The sequence below is a fragment of the Prionailurus viverrinus genome, chromosome A1, assembly GCF_022837055.1.
Source record: "Prionailurus viverrinus isolate Anna chromosome A1, UM_Priviv_1.0, whole genome shotgun sequence".
NCBI lineage: Eukaryota > Metazoa > Chordata > Mammalia > Carnivora > Felidae > Prionailurus > Prionailurus viverrinus.
The window spans coordinates 21,759,251-21,786,561 of record NC_062561.1 but is presented as its reverse complement, the minus strand read 5'-3'; the positions used below and the strand labels follow the sequence as shown (position 1 = coordinate 21,786,561).

The window sequence follows — 27,311 nt, the reverse complement described above, 5'->3', positions numbered from 1 at the left end:
GGCAGACTTGATTTTACTAAACTAGGTGATGGACATATGGGTATATGTCTTAGTATTATTATACATTTTTGTACGTCTAAAATATGTTATAATACATTTTCTTTAAGCGGGCCTAGCCACCTGTTTTGCTGCCCCTGTTCTTTGGGAGACCCTGTGTCCAACGAGAGCTTAAAAAGTCAATTCCAGGGGCGACTCGGTGGCTCAGTCGGTTAAGCGTCCGACTTCGGCTCAGGTCACGATCTCGCGGTCCGCGAGTTCGAGCCCCGCGTCGGGCTCTGGGCTGATGGCTCAGAGCCTGGAGCCTGCTTCCGATTCTGTGTTTCCCTCTCTCTCTGCCCCTCCCCCATTCATGCTGTGTCTCTCTCTGTCTCAAAAAATAAATAAACGTTAAAAAAAAAAGTCAATTCCATAAACAAAAGAGTTGAAGGAACTATTCGCTGTCTCTTATTTCCACTTGTAAACTATTAGGAAAGAAAGAATTTCGCATTCCAGTAACATCTGGTATGTGCACATATCCAACTGATAAACATTTAGAAACCTAAATAATTATGAAAGATCTTGCTTTCTCCTTTCTTAATACTATAGACTCTGGTTTCACATCAACCACAGGTCTGCCTAGATTTAAGCAAGGTCAAATTTGCAAAAAAGCTATTTTGGCATAGTTATTAAAAAAAAAACAACTTAAAAAAAAAGTGTGTGCATAGTGGAAGGGGGCATTTCAATAGAATTCCCTTAAATACTAACCTCCTCGCTATTTATAAAGTGGTTTGAATTTTGAGGGACACGATTCTCAAAGCCCGGTGTGATACAAAGGGTGCAAGCTTTGGAGCCAGACTCAAGTCAGAACTCAAGGTGGGTGGCACGGTGAAGTCACCTAACTTCCCAGGGCTTGCTTTCTCCTCTGTAAAATAGGGTCAATAAATAAGTTACAGGGTATTGTAAAGGTCAGAAATATTAAACACAGCGCTGTGCCTGGCATACAGTCATTACCCAAAACATGGTGATTACTTTCAGGGCACCGGGCTTTTTTGTTTTGGTACAGGCTCGCGGACTTTGCGCAGTGCGCCTCCTCGTCTCTCCTTGCTCTCTTTGGAGCATTCAAAAACTCTCTCGCTCTCCATTAGTTTCAGTTCAAATGTGCAGGTTACAAGTCAAGAAAGCCAAGGCCTTTGGGCTGCTTACAATCAAACTAACATAACAGTACAGAAATAATTTTCAGAGATTTTTTGTTCGCTTGTTTTTAATTTGGTAGAGGAACGGCTGCGCCCCCTGGGAAGATGCGCTTTCTACGGACTAGGGAACCGAGAGGTGGTGCAGCATCGCGGCCTCCAAGCACCTTCGGGGTCTCCGCAGACTTCCCGCCCCAGGGCTTGGGGCGGCCAAAGGGTCTCCCGGTCCTCTACCGGAAACTCCCGCTACCGGGGAGGGGAGGGTCCCGAGAGCGGCGGCGTCCGCACTTACCAGGGCGAAGTGCACCAGGGCGTCATAGCACAGCCAGGCGAGCACGCCGCGGTCCGCCGCCGCCCGCCCGCGGCCCAGGCGCAGGCCCAGCGCGCAGCCCGCGACCAGCAGCGCGGCGCACAGCAGCAGCGAGCGCCCCGCCGCAGCCCCCAGCTCCCAGCCCGCGCCCATGCTTCCGGCGGCGGCCGGGAAAGCCAGGAAAGGGGGGGGGGGGCGGGGGGGGTGGAATGCCGAGAAGGGGCGGAGCGGGGCCGCCGGGGAGGGGCGGGGCCGCTCGGTCTGGGCGGGCGGGTGAACGGCTTCCCTTCCCTGCGCCTGGAGCTTTTCAGAAGAGTGAGGATCTTGCTCCGCGAAGCCGCCCAACTGCCAGAACCAAACCTGTTTCCAGCCCAACACCAAGGGACTGGTAGTAGAGCCACATTTTCTGATGCGGTTTGATTTTCCACAAGGTTCAAAACCTTAAGCAATAAAGTGAAGTCCAAAATGTTAGAAATTTTGCCCATAGACTGGGGAGAATTTTAGGGAGGAAAGAGTCTAATTAGGATCCTGCAAGTCTTGCAGGAGAGGTGAGGGCCAAGGGCATTTTCAGCCACCAGCAGGCTTTTTAAAGCTGTTGTGGCTTACTCTGACCCCTTTTTTTTTTCCCTCTCTTCCAAGGGATTTTTAATTTTTTTCTGTAATTTATTTATTTTTTATAATTTACATCCTAGTTAGTTAGCATATGGTGCAATAATGGTTTCAGGAGTAGATTCCTTAAGCCGCTTACCTATTTAGCACATTCCCCCCTCCCACAACCCCTCCAGAAACCCTGTTTATTCTCTGTATTTAAGTGTCTTATGTTTTGTCCCCTCCCTGTTTTTACACCAATTTTGATTCCCTTATATTCATCTGTTTTGTATCTTAAAGTCCTCATGTGAGTGAAATCATATGATATTTGTCTTTCTCTAATTTCACTTACCCTCTAGTTCCCTCTAGTTCCCTCCACATAGTTGCAAATGGCAAGATTTCATTCTTTTCGATTGTCGAGTAATACTTCATTGTATATATACCACATCTTCTTTATCCGTTCATCCATTGATGGACATTTGGGCTCTTTCCATACTTTGGAAAATACTATTGTTGATAGTACTGCTATAAACATTGGGGAGCATGTGCCCCTTCAAAACAGCACACCTGTATCCCTTGGGTAAATACCTAGTAGTGCAATTGCTGGGTCATAGGGTAAGTCTATTTTTAATTTTTTGAGGAACCTCCATACTGTTTTCCAGAGTGGCTGCATCAGCTTGCATTCCCACCAACAGTGCAAAAGAGATCCTCTTTCTCTGCATCTTTGCCAACATCTGCTGTTGCCTGAGTTGTTAATGTTAGCCATTCTGACAGGTGTGAGGTGGTATCTCGTGGTTTTGATTTGTATTTCCCTGATGATGAGTGATGTTGAGCATTTTTTCATGGGTTGGTTGGCCATCTGGATTTCTTCTTTGGAAAAGTGCCTATTCATGCCTTTTGCCCATTTCTTCACTGGATTATTTGTTATTTGGGTGTTGAGTTTGATAAGTTCTCCATAGATTTTGGATACTAACCCTTTATCTGATATGTCATTTGCAAATATCTTCTCCCATTCCATCGGTTGCCTTTTAGTTTTGCTGATTTTTTCCTTCACTGTGCAGAAGCTTTAGCAGCAAAAGTATGGGGCAGAAGAGCAATAGGTCATATTGGCTTGACACTAGATTCTTTTAACATTATCTTATCTAACGTCACTACAATCCTAGGAGGTCAATGTTTTCCTAGTTAACAAATAGGAAAACAGCCTCATACAAAGTAACTTGTCTAAGGACTCTCAGTGATAGCAGAAGCCAGAACCCATGACTGCATCTGAGGCCTTTGTGTTCTGACCCTGCACGCTGACTTCTTAGAAGGCAATTATAGCCCTCCTCTAATGAAGTGCCACTTTGTCCTGATCACATTAACCTTTTCTCTCTGCTTTTGCTAGCATCTTGTTTGCTTTTAACCTTCTCCCCTCTCCCTTCCTTAGGCCTCTGTTACTTAGAGACTTAGCACTGGAGAAAGGTGTCAGAGTTTAAAAAGACTGTAACTCCTGTTGACCAACCCTGTCTTTTCACTTTTGGATAGCCAGATAAAATACAGATGACCAGATAAACTTGAGTTTCAGATTAAAAAAAAAAAAAAAAGAATGTTTAAATACTTAAAGTATCACTAGGGTACTTATGCTAAAAAATTATTCTTGTTTTCAAAGAGGACATTATGCTCAGTGAGATGTCAGTCACAAAAACAGGACTAGTGTTATGATGTCATTTATATCTGGTATCTAAAGTAGTCATATTCCTAGATACAGAAAATAGAAGTTGCCAGAGGCTTGGGAGAGAATGAAAAAGGGGAGTTGTTTAATGGTTAGAGTTCAGTTTTGCAAGATGAAAAAGTTGTGGAGTATGGTTGCACAAAGACGTGAATATACTTAACACTGCTGAACTGTACACTTGAAAATGGTTAAGATGGTAGGGGCACCTGGGTGGCTCAGTCAGTCAAACATCCGACTTGGGCTCAGGTCACGATCTCGTGGTTTGTGGGTTCCAGCCCCGCATGGGGCTCTGTGCTGACGGTTCAGAGCCTGGAGGCTGCTTCAGATTCTGAGTCTCCCTCTGTCTCTGCCCCTCCCCCACTCAGACTCTGTCTCTCTTTCTCAAAAAAATGGTTAAGATGGTAAATTTTATGTTGTGTGTATTTTACCACAATTTAAAAATGATTTCTGGCACTGAGCACCTTTCTCCCCTAGTCATTCCTTGTATAATATTTCATATAGCAGCTAACACCAGATAAATTATCTAATTTATTTACACACTTATTGCTAGTCTCTTGCCACTCAAGTATAAGCTCCACACGGCCAGGGACTGTGTCTGGCTTGTTGACTGCAGGTATCCCTGGCACCTGTCAGAGTCTGGGATATAATAGCTGCTCAATGAAGTAATTGCTGACTGAAGAAGAGAGTATGGTCCATCCTGTCACCTATGCTTTGGATTCTCTCTTGTAACTTAGAAAACTGACGATCACTCTTCTCATGTATACTCAGCAACTTTCTCAATTGGATTTCCCCTACCAATTTCCCCACTCATCCTTCAGTGACCCTGGCCTCCCCTTCAGAGCAAAATAAAAACCTGATCAATGTCTCCATACTGTGTCTCCACTCCTCAGTCCTTCCTAGTTTCCACCCTCATTGCCTCAGTGATCCAGCTCTAAGGTGACTGGTGACCTCCCTTATCACTAACCCAAAGGACATTTCCTGTCCTTGCTTTACGTGACTTCTCAACAGCATCAGTGGGCACCAGAATCTCTTTTCCCTCCGTTTTCTGAGGAAACACACAGCATTTTCTTTTTACCTCCCTATCCATACCTTCTGTTCCTTTTGCAAGCTCATCCTCCACTACATGCCCATTAACTCCACAGCACTGCCCTGAGCCCTGTTTTCCCTCCAAATGCTGGACCCAGGCAGTCTCATCCTCACCCCCTGCACTAATAACCACCCAAACAGGCAGAGGGTTCAAATCTCTAGCTTAGCTCTCTCCTCTAAGCTCCAGACCAGTATTTCCAATTGCCCTACTTGACAGTCATTTAGATGTCTCCACATAACCCAAACTGAACTCATCACCCTCTGTTCGCTATGTCTGAGTGTTCCCTATCTTGTGTTAACTTCCACTCATCAGTTATTGCAACTCAGAAATCTAGAAATCATCCTTGACACTTCCTGCTCCCCAAACTCCAGATCTAAGGCATCACCAACTCCTGTCTATTTTAGCTGCTGAGTATCTCTTGATCCCATCCAGTTCATGGACCAAGTTGTTGAGCCTCTCTTGCCTCAGTGCTTCACACTCACTAATGTGACCTCTACACATCACTAACCCCGAGTACGTTTCCTGTCCTTACCTTACTAGGCAATGATTATTACACACGATTCTTCTGTCATCACTCTGTAATGATAATGTGTAATAATAACGATAATGAGTAGTGATTTCCCATTTCTCTTATAATGACTTATCAGCTGTGGGGACTGGCCCCTACCTATCTCTTTAGCCTCTCCCATGCCCCTAGTAATCCTGCTCCCCATCCTTATTTTTGTTCTAGTTATACCTGCTTTCTTTCACTCCCTTTAACTCGCCATGGTGCTTCCTATATGCCTGAAGACATTGAAAGGACACATATAAATACAGTCTGATGAGGAAAAACTGGGCTGAAATTGGAAATATGGCACTTACACATTTTTTTAAAGTTTACTTATTTTGAGAGAGAGAAAGAGCATGAGCAGGTGGGGGTGCAGAGGGGGAGAGAGAGAAACCTAAGCAGGCTCTGTGCTGTCAGTGCAGAGCCCAACGTGGGGCTCGATCTCACGACTGTGAGATCATGACCTGAGTTGAAATCAAGAGTTGGACACTTAACTGAATGAGCCACCCAGGTGCCCCAGCACTTATAAATTCTTATATTTAGGTTTGGAAGTATAAATGCCAACCTACTGAGTCAAAGAGAGCTGATGACAAGGGGAGCTGAGGCTGTTACTTGATGATGTCTAATTATGATGAAGCTGGCAAAATAGAGAATATCTCCACAATAATAGAATTAAGTATCCAGGGGCACCTGGGTGTCTCTGTCAGTTGAGCGTCGGACTCTTGAGTTCAGCTCAGGTCATGATCTTGCGGTTTGTGAGTTCAAGCCCCGCCTCAGCTCTGTGCTAAGGGTGCGGACCCTGCTTGGGATTCTGTCTCTCCTTCTCTCTGCTCTTCTGCTTGTGCTCTCTCTCTCTCAAAATAAACTCAAAAAAATTTAGAATAAAGTGTCCAGATAATGGAATGTTCCTATTCCACTGTACCCACAAACTAGTCACATCACACTGTATTATTGGGGTCTTTGGGATGCACCATGTGACAGGAACCAGTTCCCAGAGTGGCTCTGTAAGCTGTTGCTTGAAATGCATGGGGTGTTCAGGTTGAGGAAGGCAACTGTTGAGAGCAGAGCTGCCTCTTCTGCTAACTAGGAATAACAAAGTTTATTTATAAAGATGGTCATTTACGAGAGGTGCCTTTGGCTCAGTATTAAGAAAACAGTTGGTAACAAGTAATGCTACTCGACAGGGTAGAACAGGCTCACTTAGTGTTTCATCGTTGCTTCTCCAACTCTCCGATTCCTGCTCTTGACGGAAAGTTTCCATAAAATGGCCTGCCTCAAAAATCTGATTTCATCTTTAAAACGTTATGCAAAATGTGTCCTTTACTCTGTAACGCTTAGGCTTGTATTACCATAAAACTGCTCTACTTATCATCAAGTAAAACTGCTGTCCCGTGAAGATACGCCTTGTTTGTCCTGTGCAATCACACATTACCTGGCAGAAGGCCACATTTATTTGGGCACCAGAGTTTGAGAAAAGAGATTTACTCGAGAAGGTAGATAGCAGTTTTGTTAGGGTATGGAAGAGGGATGTTGTAGAAGTTCCCTGCAGGGAATACATCCTTCGTAGCATGACTCACCGATAGTTCCGCTGCTTTGATCATTTTTAATAAACTTGTAAGCTTCCTGATGGGGCCAGTCTCTCACAATGCTTCAAAGAAATGCTTTTCAGAATTATGTATGCTGTGATTTTCTGGTCCAACCTCAGCTTTCCTAGAGGACTTAAACTATCTCAACTAAAAATGTCTGAAAAACACTGCTACAGAGCAGTGTTGAGAAAACTGTGGGCTATCAACACATTTGCTTATTTCACACACCTTGTTTTTTTAGCCACAGGATAAATTCAAGGTTAGTAGTTCCTCCATCTTCCCATTTCTCTCCTAAGTCCTTTGCAACAGATGGGGCTTAGTATTACCAGGAGTTCCTACAGATGGGTGACAGTGCTGACTCTGATCTCTCCTAAAATGGAGAATGAAGAAAAGGCATGTATTTGTCTCCCCATCTGACACACCTGAGCAAAGTCTAGGACTGTTTATACAACAAAAAGGCATGCTTTAGGCTGTCTCCCTTGAGTGGGGAAGTTCTCTACAGAAATTAATTCAGAGCAGTGGTTTGCACCTGGGCAAATTTGGCCCCCAGGGAACATGCGGCCATTCCTGGAGGCACTTTTGGTTGTCATGACTGGGTAGTATAGAGGTACTTAGTGGGTAGAGCCTAAACATGCTAGTCAACATCCTGTAACGCACAGGACAGCCCCCAATAGAGCATTAGCCAACCTACGATGTCAATACTGCAGGGTCTGAGAAACCCTAATTTAGGTCAAAGTGAGTGAGTGAGGGGTTTCATGGGCAAATAAGGAGGCTAAGGAGGTGAACAGGCTACATTCTCACGTCCCTTTTCCCAAACACTTCCTTTCAGTATAGTACTGAGCGCCATCTATATACATCTAGGTAGATAAACACATACACCCCTATTGCGATACAGACGTTTTTGAGAATCATTCTACCACGGATTTTTAGCTATGTAACGAAGTACAAAATGTATACAAAGAGTTCCTCTAGACATACGAGTGGTGGGTTACAGAGCACTCGCTGGGTTATAGACCTTAAGACTTACAGCCTAATGTACAGAAATTATATTTCCTTTCTCCGAATAGATTAAGATCCCCCAGTACAACTAGAGTCAACAAAAATTCAGAACCATCACTGTAAGACAACTGACGTTCATGAATTTTCACTTGCAATAATTAAATAATGAATCCCCGAAAAAGGACAACTGTTCTGAAGGAAATCTTGGCACGGTTACATAGAAGTACTATCACATTTATTTACTTATACACTGACTTCTTTCAAAAATAATTTGAAGTGGCATTATACTAAAGTAAAAATATTTGTATACTCAAAAGTTCGGTTGCTCTTTTGTTCTTTTAATTAATCCAAGATTTCACTTAGAGCCACCACCTTGATCTCACAGGTTAAAATTTTCCAGTTTACTTCAATTACTATCTTCCACAGTTACTTGTTTTCAAGGATTAGACAGGCCATAAAGTGTGATTTTGTCGTTGTGGTTTCATGAGAGTCACAAGCACACCATTTTCTCACCAGGCCTTTCTAAGTCATGGTATTTGAACCTGAGGTATGCGCAGAGAATGCCACAGGACGATGATGAAAGCAGAGGCTCGAGGGACGCCAAGCACTGCCGGGGACACCAGAAGCCGGGAAGAGACAAAGAGGGGCCTCCCAAGAGCCCACAGACACAGCGCGTCGCACCCGGCAGCTTGATTTCCGACTTCCGGCCTCCGAAACCGTGCAACCATAGGTTTCTGTTGTTTTAAGCCACCTGTCCTGCTGTACCGTGTGGAAGCTCTGGAAATTAATCAAGATTTAGGTATTTCTTATTTGTCATAAAATACTCTTAAATCGAGCACTGCTATTGTCCTAGTTTGTTAGAGTGGAAGAGAGATATTAAAATACAACGAAAGAGTAATTCATGATTTGCCTCCACTGTGGTTGATGTTTGAAAAATAGTTCCAAATTTAAATTTAACCACGCAGAAAACAAAACTAGGAAATTAAGAAACTTTTAGAAATAAGTTCTTCAATGTTTTATCGGATTTGATAGCAGCTTTTTTTTATTGGTTACAAAACCTAAGCCCATATACAAAATTAGGAACACATTTAGATGCCTCTTTTGAAAGAACGTTTTAGTCTTTTTTAACTGAGTTTAAAAAAAATAAAAACAATGCGATTTTCAACACTGTTCTGAAAACTTAAAAGTGCAGCAATATACTTAGTTTCCTTTGTCTAAGAAATGGTGCAATTCCAATTCCAAACTGATAAGGTCACAACAAATTGAATCAAGCAAATGCATACATATGTCTGCACTACTTGATGCTAATGTTCACTTATGTTAGTTTGCACTTAAAACACAAGAGGAAATCGGAATCGGCACAGTAGAGGCCTGATTTAATCTCAATGTGTGCAAAATTTAAAAGGTAACTGTCAGTAAGTAGGATGGAGAGTCCAGAAGAAACTAAACCAGGAGGGGTACAATTCACAATATCAAGAAGATTTGGACTTTAAGGGTTTCACCGAAGTTTGTGACCTTAATTGGCTTTGACTTTGTTATTCCTACTTTTAGTGAACACCACACAGTTTCAAAAATTTAGACTACAGTGTCTGAACAGGATGCAGTTACCATATGAAGCTTTAACTCAAAATTTGGATAAAGAAAAAAAGGCACAATGAACTTCAACTCAATTTTATGTGCACAAGAGTTGAAAAATCTGAGCCACCTTAAAGAGAAATTGATTCTAAAATTTATAAAACCTATAAATAATCAGAGGCCAAACCACTATATTAAAACAGATTCTCTAGCAAGTAAAAATCTTGCAGTTTAAACATACGCTTGTATCCATTTTGGATACAAGACAAAACTCACTCTTTAAAGTGGCTCCACCTTGGCAGATACATGTATTTGTAATGAATGCACACCTGCTATGTGTTGTTTATCAGTGAAAACACCCCAGCTGATTCACAAAGCTCTGATGGCATCGGTCTCATCTTCATCACAGTAAATACACCCCCATCGGATAACTACGTTAGTTTAGATTTTCTATCCCTTCACATCAACGCATTGGGAAATTATACCCAGTAAACAATAGCAACAAAACCATTTCTGTGACAGCACAAATCATTCAGTTTAAACATGTTCAAATCCATATTCTTTCATTAATAACTGGGTCAGATGACAATTTACCAAAAGCAATGACTTTACATAGTAATACCAGATTTTGCTTCAAGATCACTGCAAATCAGGTTTATGTCAAATAACTGCAGATTATTCCTCTACACAGATCCTTGACTGAATCTTTTAATATGTGAATATGCTTTTAGAGTAGGATCTGAATTAACTTTCCCAATACTCAAAGAATGAAGTTGTATAACACTTCTAAATAGTTGCTGGTTTGTTGCCAACCACATTATCAAAAGCACTGGTTACTAAGTAAAAAATATTTTAAGACTAAATTACAGTAAACATGAAGGCTCCACAGTTTAAACCCAATATAAATCAACCATATCCAATTATCAATTTAAAACAAAAAATATTAACTCCTGAAAGCTGAAAGCAAGATTTTTTTTTTTTTTTTTTTTAAACATCACCAATCGGTACATTAGACCTTTGCTTTTTGTTGTTGTTTTTTATTTGTTTTTTCTTTGTAGTCAGGGACTCTTGCTTTCAACTTAAACAGAAGTTCAAGTCCGTAACAGGTTGCAGCTCAGGTAAAATACCATGCACAGCATTTGATTACTTCAAAACAGCAGGAACACACAGGCTGAAGTGAGTGGTCAAATAGGGCTTGCTGTTCTCAAAAATTAGGTATAATGGCGAAAGCATTACCATCCATAGCTAAAGTTCTTCCTCCAACCCTGGCTTCTGAGGCAGATAATAAACACATCAATTACTGGTAGATGAAGCACAGTTTTTTAAAACTTAACTGTTTAATCAATAACCAAGTTTCTTTTTTTAAGTTCCTTTTTTTGTGTGTCAGTTCCACCAATGAAAATCATTTGGCTTGTACTTTAAAATCTATTCTTCCACATAAAGAATATGAAAATATGTTTGTGGAGGACAATGATGGAGGCTCAGATCAGACTGCACCTCTTTAAAGTCTTCCAACGTGTATATGCATCATACCGAAGTGTCTTGATCCACAGCGCACCATTTTCCAAAGGAGTATCAAGTGGGCAGCTGACATGCCACCACTATGGAATATTCTAAACTGGAACTGCAGTTGTCAGCGTGTGGCACCAGGGAACAGGGAAAAATAGGGTAGTCGAGATTGTTAAGGAGAATTCTAAAACAGTTTAGGAAATCATGCATATGCATTTACAGTCCATGTGATAGTAACTTTTGGCAACTGCAAAGTGACTGAGACATGGCTTGCTTTTAGAAGCATCAAAACGAAGAGGCATGTGTGTTTTGGAGCCTTTTGTTGTTGTTCTTCTTCTTGTCATTTGGTAGCCATCTGGTGGTGCTTCGTATTGAATTGGGGAAGATGCTGCACTCAACTGAACTTAAAAATTAAATTCTTTTGTTTGAAGGTTGGCTGTTGGGTCAAAATTGTAAGTACCTCCTTGTGTTGCTTCAGGAATCAGGCTAGGATCTTCATCAATCTATAAAAAGCAAAACAAAAAAAAGGCCTTTGTTAAGATACTACATGTTATGGTATAAGCAGAACTTACTTCTTATGAGAGAATTCTGTACGGATGTTGTAATCGTTCTATATGATGTTTTAATCGATAAATTAAAATATTTAAGTAAATCAGTAACATTAAGAAACTTAACAATTTAATTAAACTGAACACACATTTCAAAATTGTTTTAAGTTCTTTTCTTTTTTATTTTTTTTAACCCCCTCCCCTGTCCCTGCCCCATTATTAAGTTTCTGTATCTGTAGATTTATTTTACCTATTTGAACACACGTACTTTCTTTCATTTTGTGATGTTTATTTTGAGAGAGAGATCACGTGTGTGGATGAGCTGGGGAGGGGCAGAGAGGGAAGAGAAAGAATCCCAGGCAGGCTCCGCACTGTCAGCACAGAGCTTGATGCGGGGCTTGAACTCACGAACCATGAGATCATGACCTGAGCCAAAATCAAGAGTTGGCCGCCCAACTGACTGAGCTACCCAGGTGCCCTTGAACACACATCATTTCTGTAACTGCAGTTGACCCTTGAACAACACGAGCTAGGGGCACCAATCCCCCACCCCCTGCAGAGTCAAAAATCTGAGTACAACTTCTGACTCCCAAAAACTTTACTAATAACTTACCATTGACTGGAAGCCTTACCAATTACATAAACAGTTGATTAGCACATATTTTGTATGTCATACGTATTATATACTTATTATTACAATGAAGTAGGCTAGAGAAATGAAAATGTTACTAAGAAAATCATAAGGAAGAGAAAATACATTTATAGTACTATACTGTATTGAAAAAAATCTGCATATAAGTGGACCCATGTGGTTCAAACCCTTGTTCAAGAGTCAACTGTACTATTTTTTTCCCATTTAACAGATTACAAATATAACAAAAAGTGGGTTTTTGTTTGTTTGTTTGTTTATTTATTTATTTTGAAGTAATCTCTATGCCCAATGTGGGGCTCAAACTCCTAAGCCCAAGATCAAGAGTCACATGCTTTACACCAACTAAGCCAGCCAGGTGCCCCTCAGAGAACTGTTTATACATTTTTTACCTTATAATGAAGTTTCAAACATAGTATTTAAAAAAACTGATTGAGGGGTGCCTGGGTGGCTCAGTAGGTTAAGCATCCAACTCTCGATTTTGGTTCAGGTCATGGTCTCACAAATTTGCGAGACTAAGGTCCGTTGGGATTCTCTTTCTCTCCCCCTCCCCTGCTCTCTCAAAATAAAAAAACTTAAAAAAAAAAAAAAAAGAAAAAAATAAAAGAAACTGATTGATGGAAAACAATCATTAATTTTTTAAAATTTAGATTATTAAAAATAAGTGGAAAATGCCACCTCAAAAGTATCTGATAGAAAGAGGGGTGTCTGGGTGGCTCGGTCGGTTGAGCAACCAACTCGTGATTTCAGCTCAGGTCATGATCTCACGGTTCATCAGTTCAAGCCCTGCACTGGGCTCTGCGCATCGGATGGTGCAGAGCCTGCTTGGGATTCTCTGTGTCCCACTCTCTCTCTGCCTGTCTCTGCCCCTCCTCAGTTTGCGCATGTGCTCACATTCTCTCTCTCTCAAAAATAAACAACAAAAAAAACAACCAAATACAGTATATACTTGTCATATTAATGATAAAAAAATTCTCAGTGAACTTAACAGTATGTGTAGGTTTTAATGTACATGTAGGCATACCATACTTTAATGGATACTTACATCATCACCAGAGAAATATTGATCTATGATTTCAAATGCTAATTTATATATGTCTTCATTTTCATGTTGCTGTAAAACTTCGATTTTCTCCAAACCTGATAAAAACAAAAAATCAAATAATCAAGTGGACATGAATAAAAACTGTGTTCATTCTAGTCATGGAAAATCCTAAAGAACTCACAACACCCTCCCACCACACCCTGAAAATGACAGTTTGTCTAAAACACAGATAAAACTCTGAGCTGCTCTGATTGGAGGACCAGCATCCCACTAATTTCTTCCTCTCTAGAAACCCTTGACCCCAAGGGTTATCTGGTATCTGAGGCAGACAGTTTAAAAAACACCTAAATACTCCATTTGACAGATGAGGAAGCTATAGAGATGTAAAGGGGTTTATTTTAGGTTGAGTGGCAAGTTAGTGACAGAACTTGAACTGAGATCTCCCCAGGCTGCTGTAGTGGAATCATACTATCTCATAGTAATTTTTATCTTTCCTTTTGTTTTCAAAATGCTATTACTTTTATATAACAACAAAAACATGTTTTCAGAAACTTCATGATTAACTGATATAAATAGAAGACAAAGCTTTAAATTTTGAAATAATTTCTTTGAAGAAAAAAACAAAGAGGGTGCTTATATCCTATAGCCACAATGAAATTGAAAAATAAGTTTTCAGAACTGTAGAATGTCTTCATTTACATTCCCAATATATTTACTCCATGCATCAGATGTACAAGTCTATAAATTTAAATCCTTAACAATATTCTTCCTTGAAATATCTTTTTAGCTAGGTTATTTTGAAATAGTTGCATCTTTTTTCTTTTTAACAGCAATATAAAAAACCAGAAAAATGGGAATATAAGTGTCACAGATAATGGATGTAAAGTTCTTTACAAAATTATAAAATACTAAGTAAACGTGTATCCTAATTGTGAGTATACTTCCCAGAGACCGAAGCAACTATATTGATTAAAGCTGAAGAGTAACAATTCTGCAGCTCAAACTTTCTGGGGTAAGTTCTGAATTAGACTACAATGCTAATTTCAAATTATCTCAAAATATCTTAAAACCAGAATGAGCAGTGAATTAAGAGTATGAAGATCTACTTCCATGGCCATAGACAAAACTTAACATCTCTAGGATAATTTCTTCTTGTTATTAAGAAGATACTTCCAGTCTGAATATTTTATGATGTGACTACATTTACTTTCTCTTAAAAAAAAAAAATGAAAGGGGTAATATAACTGTACATAATAGTCAATAAAATATACAAAATAAAACATGACAATAGAATAAATGAAGGTTTGGGCAACTTGGTACATATTGAACAGGTATCCTTAAAATATGCCTCATATATCATTATCAGAGAAATATTTAATATTTCAAATAAGTTTTTTTATTAAAATTTCAAAGTAACTTCTGTGGTAATAACTTCAGCAGACAGCTCTAGCAATCACAAGACTGAAATAAAATACCTAGATGACTCCAAAATCATTAACCTTTCCAACAACATGGAATAGTATTTCACAAAGTAAGGTCTATAGAATCACGTATCAGGTATAATGTGAAGAAAGTGTTTCACTGTCAAGGATTCTAAGAAATTCTGGATTAAATAAAGCTTATAACTTTCTCTATCATAGCAGTTCCCAAGCTTTTGCTCTCGCACACTGTGACTTCAAGAGGAGTGTTCATGTCACCTAAAAAGCAATGTGACCCTCTAGGAAGGTCACAGAATGACCTTCACAACCAGTTTTCCCCAAGTACGGACTGATGCCTGCTGGAAAACCCTCATGTAATGCTAACTGGTGAATACAGGACAGCAGCATACTTTGATGATGGAGCAGTGTTTCCTGACAGTTTTCTTTCTACTTAGTTGCCTTGAAAGGAACTGATCTTTCAGCATTCCACTGCTCAACTATTTTTCTTCAATGCACTCTTACCTCCACATTCTTCTATTATTTCAGCTATTGTGCTTGCTTCATCACCAGCCATGATCAGAATGTTTTTCAGACCATCTAGAACCACCTGAACAACTTGAGAATCTTTTACAGACAGTAAATTACAGAATGGTGGTATTACATTCTGCTGTACAAGGTACTCAACCTAGGCAACAAGAGAAAAATGTTTATTTATATAATTATCTTTTACCCAAAAAGAACACACTACAGGGCTTATGAACAACCAGCAGCTCCTACACATAAAAGAGTAGTGTACTTTCCGATAATAACAATCCTAACAGTTTTTCCAAACTTACCTGATCTTTTCTGCCACTTATCGTTAAGTTGCTAATTGCCCAGGCAGCTTCTTTTTGTGTTCCAAAGTCTCCCTGAAGGTTAAAAAAGAAATGATTGTATGAATTCTTTATTAAAAAATCTTGGTTATAATATGTTAATGTACACGATAAACTCACAATATGACTGACCTTAGCAAGCTGATGAATAATCATAGGAATTAACCCGGCGTCTATTACAGCTTGAACTTGTTGCTGGTTGCCTGCTGTTATGTTGGAAAGGAACCACACTGCTTCCTATAATTGAACAAAATACAGGGTACCTTTGTTTGAAAGATTAATTTTAATGCATTTATATTTTTATTTTTATGTAGTTTACATAAACTATAACAAAATCACTTGAGTTGCATTAGGGAAATGCATCTAAAAAGCAATGAGATGACACAGAATGTCTCATTTTAAACACGTTATAAGGAAACTTCCATCCATCACATGTGGGCCCACTAACCTTGCAATGATCCACCCAATAAAATATATGCCTACATCACCCAGGAACTACTTTATTTTATTTATTTTTTAATGTTTATTTATTTACTTTGAGAGAGAGTGAGAATCCCAAGCAGGCTCCGTGCTGTCAGCACACAGCCCAACACGGGGCTTGATCATACAAACTGTGAGATCATAACTTGAACCAAAATCAAGAGTCAGATCCTTAATCAAGCCACCCAGATGTCCCTAGGCACTACTGTAGACAATGGTAATATGGCAGTGAACAAAAGAGACAAAAAAATCTTTACTCATGCAGCTTACATTTTTTGGTGCTTAAGCTCCCTCTAAAAGATAATGATATAAATAAATAAATAAGAGACTCAATTTCCTAAAAGTTTGTTAAAACTACTTCTAAGAAAGGAGAATTGCTTTCCTGTAAAAATATTTACTTGCAAGATATATTTAGAAATTAAGTGTCCAATTAGTCTGGGATGGGTCTATATAACAAATTTTGCTGTAACCTTTAAGGATTTACAAGTCACAAACACGCAGGTCTGCTGTAATTTTAGTGTCAAGTGCTGTCTCTTCTTCCTCTTTTACAGTGAAAAAAGTTAACTGTAAATTTATTTTGCCCAATTGTGGGAAGAGGTTAACAACTGGTAAGTCAGTGTTCACTCTACCATTCTTACAAATTTCTTGTAGGTTTGAAACATTTTAAACTAATATGCTGAGGGAATAAACCCAAGTTTGATTCTACCTTGAGGGTCCCATGATGATCCCAAGTCCAAGTAACACAAATGCTCAAGGTGAAAAACTTCTAAGGAGACTAAATGGCTGCTGAGGCTGAGTAAACATCTATGTGAACCCTTTGTCCCCCATGATACCTTCACTCAGAGCATATTGATCACATGCCAGAACTTCTCTACACCCACTTCTGTCCAGCTTCCTCACTTCTCAGCTCTGTTTCCAATTATGGAATACATTTAGCTATAAAAATCCCAAATTATTGAAATTTCTACAGTAAAAATAACTGGCCCAGAGGCTAAAAGACTCTGGTTTCTTTCCCTTCATTGGAGCAAATGCATTCCTAAAATGCACTTTTTCGACAACATACTTTTCTGTAACAATCCAACAGTCAAATTATAGTTGAGCAACTATATAAATACAGCTATGACACAGAAGAAATGGTCAGTTCTGCTGGTTTGGGGAATGGTGGCATTTCAGGCAGATAAAACTACATTAAACTAAATGCGAATCAAATCCATGAGACATCATTTCACACCTACTAGAGTGGCTATAATAATTTTAAAAAAGGAACTGGAACCCTCATACAGTGCTTGTGGGAACGTAAAGTGGTACAGCCACTATGGAAAACAATTTGGCAGCTCCTCAAACAGCTAAACACGGAATTACCATATGACTGGGCAGTTCTACTCCTAGATATATGCCCAAAGGAACTGAAAGCTGGGACTCAAATAGACATCTGCATGCCGATGTTCACTGCAACATTATTCACAACAGCCACCAGTAGAAAAACTCCAAGTGTCCACCAACAAATGACTGGATAAACAAAATGTGGTATATATGTACTATGGAATATTTATTCAGCTATAAAAAGAAATGAAGTTCTGACACATGCTCCAACATGGATGAACCTTAAAAATTGTATGCAATGTGAAATAAGGCAGATACAAAGAGACTGAAGTACTTAAGTATATTTAACAATTAATAATAAGTTTGTATCTAAAGTTGAAATTTTAAAAAAGACTTTTTTGATCCTTCAATTTAGGCACTGCATCTTTTGGTCCAATCTAATTTCATAGGGAGATTAAATTATGATCTGTTTATAAAAGATACCAGCCATCCAGCGAGAGATTTTGTATGGATTCTCACTTCATGGCTACTAATTTACCGATCCTTGCTACTGCCCAATTTATTTAAATAAAAACACTGGTTATAACAAAATAACACTTGTAACAAAATAAACTGCAGAGGTGATCTGAAATAATTCTCATCATAACTACAGTGCTTTATGAAGAAAATTATGATCAAACAAATAGCAACAGAAAACAAGGGGACAGTTTATACAGACAGAAAGAAATGCACCAATGAGGCTATTATGTGCCTTACCTTATTTATCTTCTCTTTGGGGTGTGATAAGAGATTGGGGAAGTGTGACAGGACATCACAGTTGAGAACAACCTGGGTCTGCTCATCGGTGCCAGTCACTATGTTGCCAACTGCTCTGAGTGCTGCTGTCTGGGGTGGGGATAAAATACTTTCTATACATTTATTTGTTTATGAGGAAACTGACTCTATAAGTTTTCATAATCCTGAGAAAACGTAAAAATGCAAGGGGTGAATGATTAGCACTTACTGTATTCTTAGGCAAAGTACTATGTAGAACTGAGAGGCAATTTTGAATTTTATTTTTTTATTTTTATTTTTTTTTAATTTTTTTTTTCAACATTTATTTATTTTTTGGGACAGAGAGAGACAGAGCATGAACGGGGGAGGGGCAGAGAGAGAGGGAGACACAGAATCGGAAGCAGGTTCCAGGCTCTGAGCCATCAGCCCAGAGCCCGACGCGGGGCTCGAACTCACGGACCACGAGATCGTGACCTGGCTGAAGTCGGACGCTTAACCGACTGCGCCACCCAGGCGCCCCGAGGCAATTTTGAATTTTAAACAACAGTCATAAAAAATGGAACTACAGAACTATGGAACTACAGAAAAATGTGTGAAAAACTATCGAAAAAATTTTTCAAAAAATTAAAAAAAAAGAAAAATTAACAGGTAAAGGTTCATTTTAACAGCAGCTATTTCTAATCTATTACTAAATGAGTAGCACAGAAATATTTTAATAAAGGCCTGGAATGGGCACACATTTCCATCTAGAAAGTCACTTTGGTAGAAGTGGAATAAACATCTATCAGCCACCCACACCTAACTAAAGTAAGGAGAAATGAGAGAGGAAAAAAAATGCAGTTAGGATGCTGTTCTAATTATTTGGACAGAAAAAAAAAAATGAGTCTTGAACTAAATCAGTGGCTCAGGATACTTAAGGAGTAGACAGATTCATAAGCTATATAATAAGAATTAACAGAACTTTGTAATGGAGGGGAAAAGAAAGGAGGAATCAAGGTTTGAAGCTTGGACCATGTGGTCCACTGAAAGGAGATATATAAAGAGGAGCAGGTTTGTGGAAGAAGACGGTACACTTTTTGTCTGGTTAAAATGGCAATAGAATGCTTTAAAGGAGTTCTCAGAGGAGACGTCTAAGGGCTCAAGGACAACTGGGTTCTAGGAGTCTGAAACTGTGAAGAATATGGGTGAGATAAAGATTTGGAAACCAACAAAATCAGGTTCAGTAAAACAGAGGAGAAATATGGAAGATATGTACATATGGACCGAACTGAACCCTGGTTGTTCAAGTTAACAGGTTATAGCAAACAAAATTTTAAACAAGTTAGAAAAAATTTTTAAATACTTACTTGGACTTTCACTTCCTGGTGGCTCAAAAGGGGCACAAGAAATGGCACAACCCCTGAATCAATAACCATCTGTATCTGCTCATTACCTCCATCTGTCAGGTATGACAGAGCCCAAACAGTATCTACGAGAATCTACAGGAAGTAAAAAAGAATTACAATTCAGTTATTTTTTTGAATGCTTAAAATACATAACTCAGAGGTGGTAACGTAAAAAGTAATTAAACTATGTTTTAGCTTGGTGGCAAAAGTATCTGCTTACTTGATAAATCTACTAAGCAGCAGAGTACTCTCTCAATGCCTACCTCAGATCAATCACTCTTTACAAAAATGAGACATGGAAGTGTGAGACAACTTCTACCCCAACTTATCCATTTATATATCAGATAAATGAATTTAAAAACAAGTAGAAAAGTTGTTCTCTCTGCCCTGCAAACTGAGTACCTAATAATCACAAGGAAACACTTTATATACAGAACAAGACCATATACCAAGCTGCTTCAAGTCTAGAAGAGCCCAAAAAGATCACCTGTCTATACCAGTGGTTTTCATACATGTTTAGCAATATAATTACTTGTTTAGGCTATTAAACAAGTAATTTTTTATTATTTTTTATTATTTTAGTAATATTTTTTATTATTATTAAAACTAAAAAAGAATTAAGTTGGCATTTTAACCTTAGGAAATTATTTGCAAAGCCCTTGAAAAAGGTCCCCAAATGAAGAGCACAGAACATAAACCATGACCCATAGCCATCTGATTTTGCAAATAACAAAAAACAAAAGAAAGACTCAGGTTTATTGACTCTTTCAAAGTCAAAGAGGTTATATGTAAGCATAGATCTTATCTCATGTGAAATCCAGAGATGTTTCTTACTAAGGTATGCAAATTAAAGACATTCTGTTGCTTTTAAAATAATGCCACCAGGGGCACCTGGATGGCTCAGGTAGTTAAGCATCCAGCTCGATTTCTGATCCCCAGGGTCGTGAGATCAAGCCCTGAGTAGGGCTCTGCACTGAGCATGGAGCCTGCTTAAGATTCTCTCTCTCCCCTCCCCTGTCCTCCCCTACCCCACACCCTCCACCACACACACTCGTACTCTAAAATAAAAACTAAAAATAAAATAATGCCATCTGAATTAAGTCCATCTACCTATCTTTCAAGAAGTATAGAGATCAATAAAAAGAACAAATAAAACCACATTTAACCCACACCTTCAGCATTACTAGAAGTCAGAGACTACAAATTTCAAATTACCTGTAAGAAGAGAAAAAATTAAAGTCTAGCTTTTGTCTGGACCTCCTGCCCCAGGCCTGTGTAAGATTTCAAAGAAGAGGAGTGGTAAGGAGAGTTAAGTGTTTAAAACTACCCCATATTAGTGGGACAGAGACCATGTGGCCCCAAAAGCCTACAATATATACTATCTGTCCTTTTCAGAAAAAGCTCCTGACACCTTCTTCATTAGATGATGAGCTTCATTCAACTAAGAGATGCTTGAGGAAATAGATCATTACAGATCACAAACAAAAGTGGAAGTAAGAGTAGAAGAAAAACTTATAAATGGTATTTATTCTGAAAAAACAGAAATATTGCAACTTCAAGAATGGGACAGAAGGAAGCTGTGCATGAGAGCTGAGCCCACCTACCATCCCACCCCAGCACTAAGGCCTCCCTACTAAAGGGTATCTGCAGATGTGGTGTGTGTGAACAAAGCCTGTCTACTACCCAGTGTGACAGTAGCAGGTAACAAGACTTAAATAGAAATTGTAGTCACATAACAGAACGCCCAAAATGTGCAGGCTTACAAGTGAAAACAACTTGTCATACCAGGAACATCTCAAACTCAAAAGGGAAAAGACAGCCAACAGATGTCAATGCTGAGATGACAGAGATATTGAAATTCTCTGACAAAGATTTTAAAGTAACTATCATAAAAATACTTCAGCAAACAATTGTGAACATATTTAAAACAACTAAATATAGGAAATCTCAGCAAAGAAACACGCCATGAAGAAGAACCAAACAAATTTTTAAAAAAAGTTTTTGTTTATTTTGAGAGAAAAGAGAGAAAGTACGAGCAGGGGAGGACAGAAAAAGAGGAGAGAGTGAGAATCCCAAGCAGGCTCTGCCTTTCTAGTGCAGAGCCCAACATGAGGTTCAAACTCCCGAGATCATGACTTGAGCCACAGTCAGAGACTTAACCAACTGATCCACCTTCATGTGCCCCAAACAGAACATTTTAAACTAAAAAATTCAGTAATCCAAATTTAAAACTCACTGGAAATACTCCCTAGTGAAATGGAGAAAGAAAAAAAACAATCAACAAACTCAAAGATCAATACAAATCATCCAATCTGGATAACAGGAAAACAAACATCAAAAAAGATTGCAAAGAGGGGGCTCCTGGGTGGCTCAGTCAGCTAAGGCTAAGTGTCTGAGTCTTTGTTTCAGCTCAGGTCATGATCTCAGGGGTGGTCGGGTGGTCACTGTGGAATCGAGTCCAGCGTCAGCCTCTCTGTCTCTGCCCTTCCCCCACTAGTGCTGTCTTTCTCAAAATAAATAAATATTTAAAAAAGATTGCACAAAACCAACTGAGATACCACCTCACACCAGTCACAGTGGCTAAAATTTACAATCAGGAAACAACAGACGTTGGCGAGGATGTGGAGAAAGGGGAACCCCCTTGCACTGTTGGTGGGAATGCAAACTGGTGCAGCCGCTCTGGAAAACAGTATAGAGGTTCCTCAAAAAATTAAAAATAGAACTACCCTACGACCCAGCAATAGTACTACTAGGAATTTATCCAAAGGATACAGGAGTGCTGATTCACAGGGGCCCATGTACCCCAATGTTTATAGCAGTATTTTCAACAACAAATCATGGAAAGAGCCCATATGTCCATCAACTGATGAATGGATAAAGAAGATGTGGTTTATATAGACAATGGAATACTACTTGGCAATGAGAAAGAATGAAATCTTGCCATTTGCAACAGTGTGAATGGAAATGGAGGGTATTATGCTAAGTGAAATATGTCAGTCAAAAAAAGACAAGTATCGTATGTTTTCACTCATATGTGGAACTTGAGAAATTTAACAGAAGACCATGGGGGAAGGGAGGGAGAAAAAACAGTTTCAAACAGAGAGGGAGGCAAACCATAAGAGACTCTTTAATACAGAAAACAAACCATAAAGGTCGATGGTGGGGGAGAGGGGAAAACGGGTGATGGGCATTGAGGAGGGCACCTGTTGGGATGAGCACTAGGTGTTGTATGTAATCAGTGAATCACGGGAATTGATTCCTGAAACCAAGAGCATAATGTATACACTCTATGTTAGTTAACTTGACAATAATGTAAATAAAAAAAAAAAATCACAGGGGCGCCTGGGTGGCTCAGTTGGTTAAGAATCCGACTTCAGCTCAGGTCATGATCTCGCAGTCTGTGAGTTCGAGCCCCGCGTCGGGCTCTGGGCTGATGGCTCGGAGCCTGGAGCCTGTTTCCGATTCTGTGTCTCCCTCTCTCTCTGCCCCTCCCCCGTTCATGCTCTGTCTCTCTCTGTCCCCAAAATAAATAAACGTTGAAAAAAAAAAATTAAAAAAAAATAAAAAATAAATCTTAAAAAAATTTTTTTAAATCACAAAGAAATACAGAGAGTTTCAGAGATCTGTAGAACAATAACAGAAGATCTAACATTTCTGTCATCAGAGTCGCAGAAGGAGAGTGAAGCTGAAAAAATATTTTAAGAAATAATGGCAGAAAATATCCTAAATTTGGCAAAAGACATGAGCCTAAAGATTCAAAAATGGGAGGATGAGGCAAGACAAAAGAGAAAACAGAATAAGCTCATCAATTATTGTATAGGTATTAGATACTAGTCAAAAAATACTATCTGCCAAACCAGATAGTAAAAGAAAAGGGCATTATAAAAGGTATAAATAAAAAGGTAATATTAGAACAAAATGAACCTTCCTAAATAACAAAATAAATGAAAAAAAAAGCACACCAAATAAAAAATAACACACAAAATATCATACAAAATGTGACTGAGCTAAAACCAAACATATCAAACAATGTGAACAAGTTTAACTCACCTATAAACCAGAAAAAGGTTCTTAAATTGGCTCCCAAAACAGAACCGAACTCTCTGCTGTATACAAGAGACACAACTAAAATTAAGTAATTCAACAAGGCTAAAAATTAAAAGAATGAACTAAGGTACACCAAGTAAACATTCAGAAAACAGAGACTATAATCCTGTTAGTAGACCAGAACTTAGGCTAAAAAGCATTACAAAGAACAAATAATGCTGCTTTATAAAGCTAAATCCTACAATTTACAGTAAAGACCTAACAGTTATAAAATCTACCCACCAAATAACTCTGCAAACACAATTACAAAGCAGAAACTAAAAGGATGCAAGACAAAAATATAAAAATAAATGAGTAATGTATTTTCACACACGACAGATTTTCAGTATGAGAGAAGTAGATAAAAAATGAGGACACAGATCTTATGAATATATATTGAAATTTATACCTTGCTAATAGATAATATAACTTGCATATGGAGCATAAAAATCATGTTAGTTCCAAAGAAAACATCAATAAATTACATAAAGCAGAAATACTATAAAACTATTCCAATACAAAAAGTTAGATAGACATTAATAAAATAAAAACCAAAAAGACTTCTGTTATGGAAATTTAAGAGCCATATAACAAACAACTCTTGGATGAAAGAGAAAATACCAAAAAAACTAAATTTTGAAAAAATTACAAGGAAAACACCACATACTAGAAAATAATGGATGTATGTAAAGCAGTGATCAAAGGAAAGTTCATATTCCTACAAATTTACACAACTAAAAGGATGCAAATAAATAAATCCCAAATCAAGAGCTAGAAAAAGAACAGTAAATAGTACATGGAAGTAGAGTTGAAATCTAGATGAAATGAGTAACTTCTTAGGGCAATAGTTAATAAAAACTGATCTCGGAAGACACAGAGAGCTTAAGCAAGTCAATTTCCATAGCAAAGACAGAGAAAATTATCAAGGAACTAACCCCACAAAGTACCAAGACTCAAAAATTTCAAGGGCAAAACTACCAAGTCTTCAAAGATGGGAGAGCCCCCAATGCTATATATATTGTTTCAGAGCATAAAAAATAAAGGAAGCACAATGTTAATACCTAAACTTTAAAAAAGCAATAAAAATATAATATTAATATCTAATAAAGATAGCATAAAGTAAAACCACAGACCCAGTATCACTTATGTGAATACTGGTGCAAAAATTCTCAATAAAACATTAGCGAATACGATCCAATACTACACTAAGAAAACAATATATGATAATCAAGTGGAATTATTTAAGAAATACAAAGAAGGTTCAATTTTAGAAATATCATTTAGATGTTAGATTAATAGATTTAAGAAAAATCCTGATTATCTCCACAGTCACTGAAAAATTAAACACCCATTCTTAAATTTTTTTTTAATGTTTATTTTTGAGAGAGAGAGAAGAGAGACTGCACACGTACATGTGAGTGGGGGAGGGGTAGAGACAGAGCTGGAGACACAGAATCCGAAGCAGGCTCCAGGTTCTGAGCTCAAAGTGGGGCTTGAACTCACGAAGTGTGAGATCATGACCTGAGCCAAAGTCACTCGCCCAACCGAATGAGCCACGCAGGTGCCCCTAAACACTCATTCTTGATGTCAACACTCAAAATAGGATTTTATGGATATTTCCTTAACATAATAAAAAAAATATTAACTCAGGAAAAGGATTTAGATTCAACAAAAGATTGATAAATCTGATTACATAAAAAATAAGTCTGCATGGCAAAATGTATCAAAGACAAAAGACAAATTAGGAGAATATCTGAAATAATGTATCACAAAGAGCTAATATCCTTAATATATACAGAACTTTTAAAACCTAAGAGAAAAAGACCAAATATCTGATAGAAAAGCAGGCAATAAATACAAACAGGCTACTTACAAAGATATAAAAATGGCCCTTATATATACAACATAATGTCCAACTTCACTAATTAAAAAAAAAGAAAGAAAGAAACAAGTGCAAATTAGGGGCACCTGGGTGGCTCAGCTGGTTAAGCACCCAACTTCAGCTCAGGTCACGATCTCACATTTTGTGAGTTTGGGCCCCACATCAAGCTCTGTGCTGATAGCTCAGAACCTGGAGCCTGCTTCAGATTCCCTGTCTCCCTCTCTCTCTGCACCTCCCCTGCACCCATTCTGTCTGTCTCTCAAAAATAAGCATTAAAATTTTTTTTTAAAAAAAGAAATGCAAATTAAAACTGACATACATGGGAATGCAAGCTGGTGCAGCCACTCTGGAAAACAGTATGGAGGTTCCTCAAAAAACTAAAAATAGAACTACCCTACGACCCAGCAATTGCTCTACTAGGCATTTATCCAAGGGATACAGGTGTGATGTTTCGAAGGGACACATGCACCCCCATGTTTATAGCAGCACTATCAACAGTAGCCAAAGTATGGAAAGAGCCTAAGTGTCCATCAACTGATGAATGGATAAAGAAATTGTGGTTTATATACACAATGAAGTACTACGTGGCAATGAGAAAGAATGAAATATGGCCCTCTGTAGCAACGTGGATGAACTGGAGAGTGTGATGCTAAGTGAAATAAGCCATACAGAGAAAGACAGATACCATATGGTTTCACTCTTATGTGGATCCTGAGAAACTTAACAGAAACCCATGGGGGGGGGGGGGGGAAGGGAAAAAAAAAAAGGGTTAGAGCAGGAGAGAGCCAAAGCATAAGAGACTGTTAAAAACTAAGAACAAACTGAGGGTTGATGGGGGGTGGGAGGGAGAGGAGGGTGGGTGACAGGTATTGAAGAGGGCATCTTTTGGGATGAGCACTGGGTGTTGTATGGAAACCAATTCGACAATAAATTTCATCTATTAAAAAAAAAAATAGCCAAAGTATGGAAAGAGCCCAAATGTCCATCGAGGGATGAATGGATAAAGAAGATGTGGGGTGTGTGTGTGTGTGTGTGTGTGTGTGTGTGTGTGTGTGTGTACACACACACACACACACATACACACAATGGAGTATTACTCAGCAATCAAAAAGAATGAAATCTTGCCATCTGCAACTACGTGGATGGAACTGGAGGGTATTATGCTAAGTGAAATTAGAGAAAGACAAAAATCATATGACTTCACTCATGAGTACTTTAAGAAACAAAACAGATGAATGTAAGGGAAGGGAAACAAAAATAATATAAAAACAGGGAGGGGGACAAAACATATTTTTCTTAAATATGGAGAACAAACTGAAGGTTACTGGAGGGGTTGTGGGAGGGGGGATGGGCTAAATGGGTAAGGGGCACTAAGATATCTACTCCTGAAATCATTGTTGCACTATATGCTAACTAATCTGGATGTAAATTTTAAAAAATAAAAAAATAATTAAAAAAAACCTGACATACAGTTTTTTTACCCATCAGATAGGCAAAATTTTTAAATGTGATAACATATGCTATTGGCAAGGCTACGGAGAAAGTCACTTTCATATGGTGCTGCTGGAAATACAAAATGGCACAGTCTCTAAGACAAAGAATTTGGGCAGTATGTAAGAAAATTACAATGCATTCATTCTTTGGCCTAGCAATCCCGCTTCTAGGGATTTACTCAAGGGTATTCCAATAATATGAAAATACACAAGAATATTTACTGCTACATTATTTATATTTGCAAATTCAGGAAACAGCCTAAATACCTATCCAT

General features: G+C 38.6%; 2 protein-coding genes across 3 annotated transcripts in view; both read right to left on the bottom strand.

The window, feature by feature from the left end:
* EBPL (EBP like) overlaps positions 1-1,652 on the bottom strand; it is a 33,727-nt gene extending 32,075 nt beyond the window's left edge. For both annotated transcript variants that reach the window (XR_007153764.1, XM_047865306.1), the window contains exon 1: positions 1,462-1,652. Coding sequence is in view for 1 of the 2 variants with exons in the window: in XM_047865306.1 (XP_047721262.1) it covers positions 1,462-1,632 (171 nt within the window). In the remaining variant the exon portion in view is untranslated. The remainder of the gene's footprint in view (positions 1-1,461) is intronic.
* Positions 1,653-9,021: 7,369 nt separating this feature from the next.
* Positions 9,022-27,311, bottom strand: part of KPNA3 (karyopherin subunit alpha 3) — a 101,226-nt gene continuing 82,936 nt past the window's right edge. Inside the window, exons 11-17 of the mRNA XM_047866786.1 lie at positions 19,537-19,668; positions 18,173-18,301; positions 15,746-15,850; positions 15,578-15,649; positions 15,264-15,426; positions 13,324-13,418; positions 9,022-11,584 (exon numbers count right to left, since the gene is read on the bottom strand). Coding sequence (XP_047722742.1) covers positions 11,486-11,584; positions 13,324-13,418; positions 15,264-15,426; positions 15,578-15,649; positions 15,746-15,850; positions 18,173-18,301; positions 19,537-19,668 — 795 coding nt within the window. The 3' untranslated portion in view covers positions 9,022-11,485. The remainder of the gene's footprint in view (positions 11,585-13,323; positions 13,419-15,263; positions 15,427-15,577; positions 15,650-15,745; positions 15,851-18,172; positions 18,302-19,536; positions 19,669-27,311) is intronic.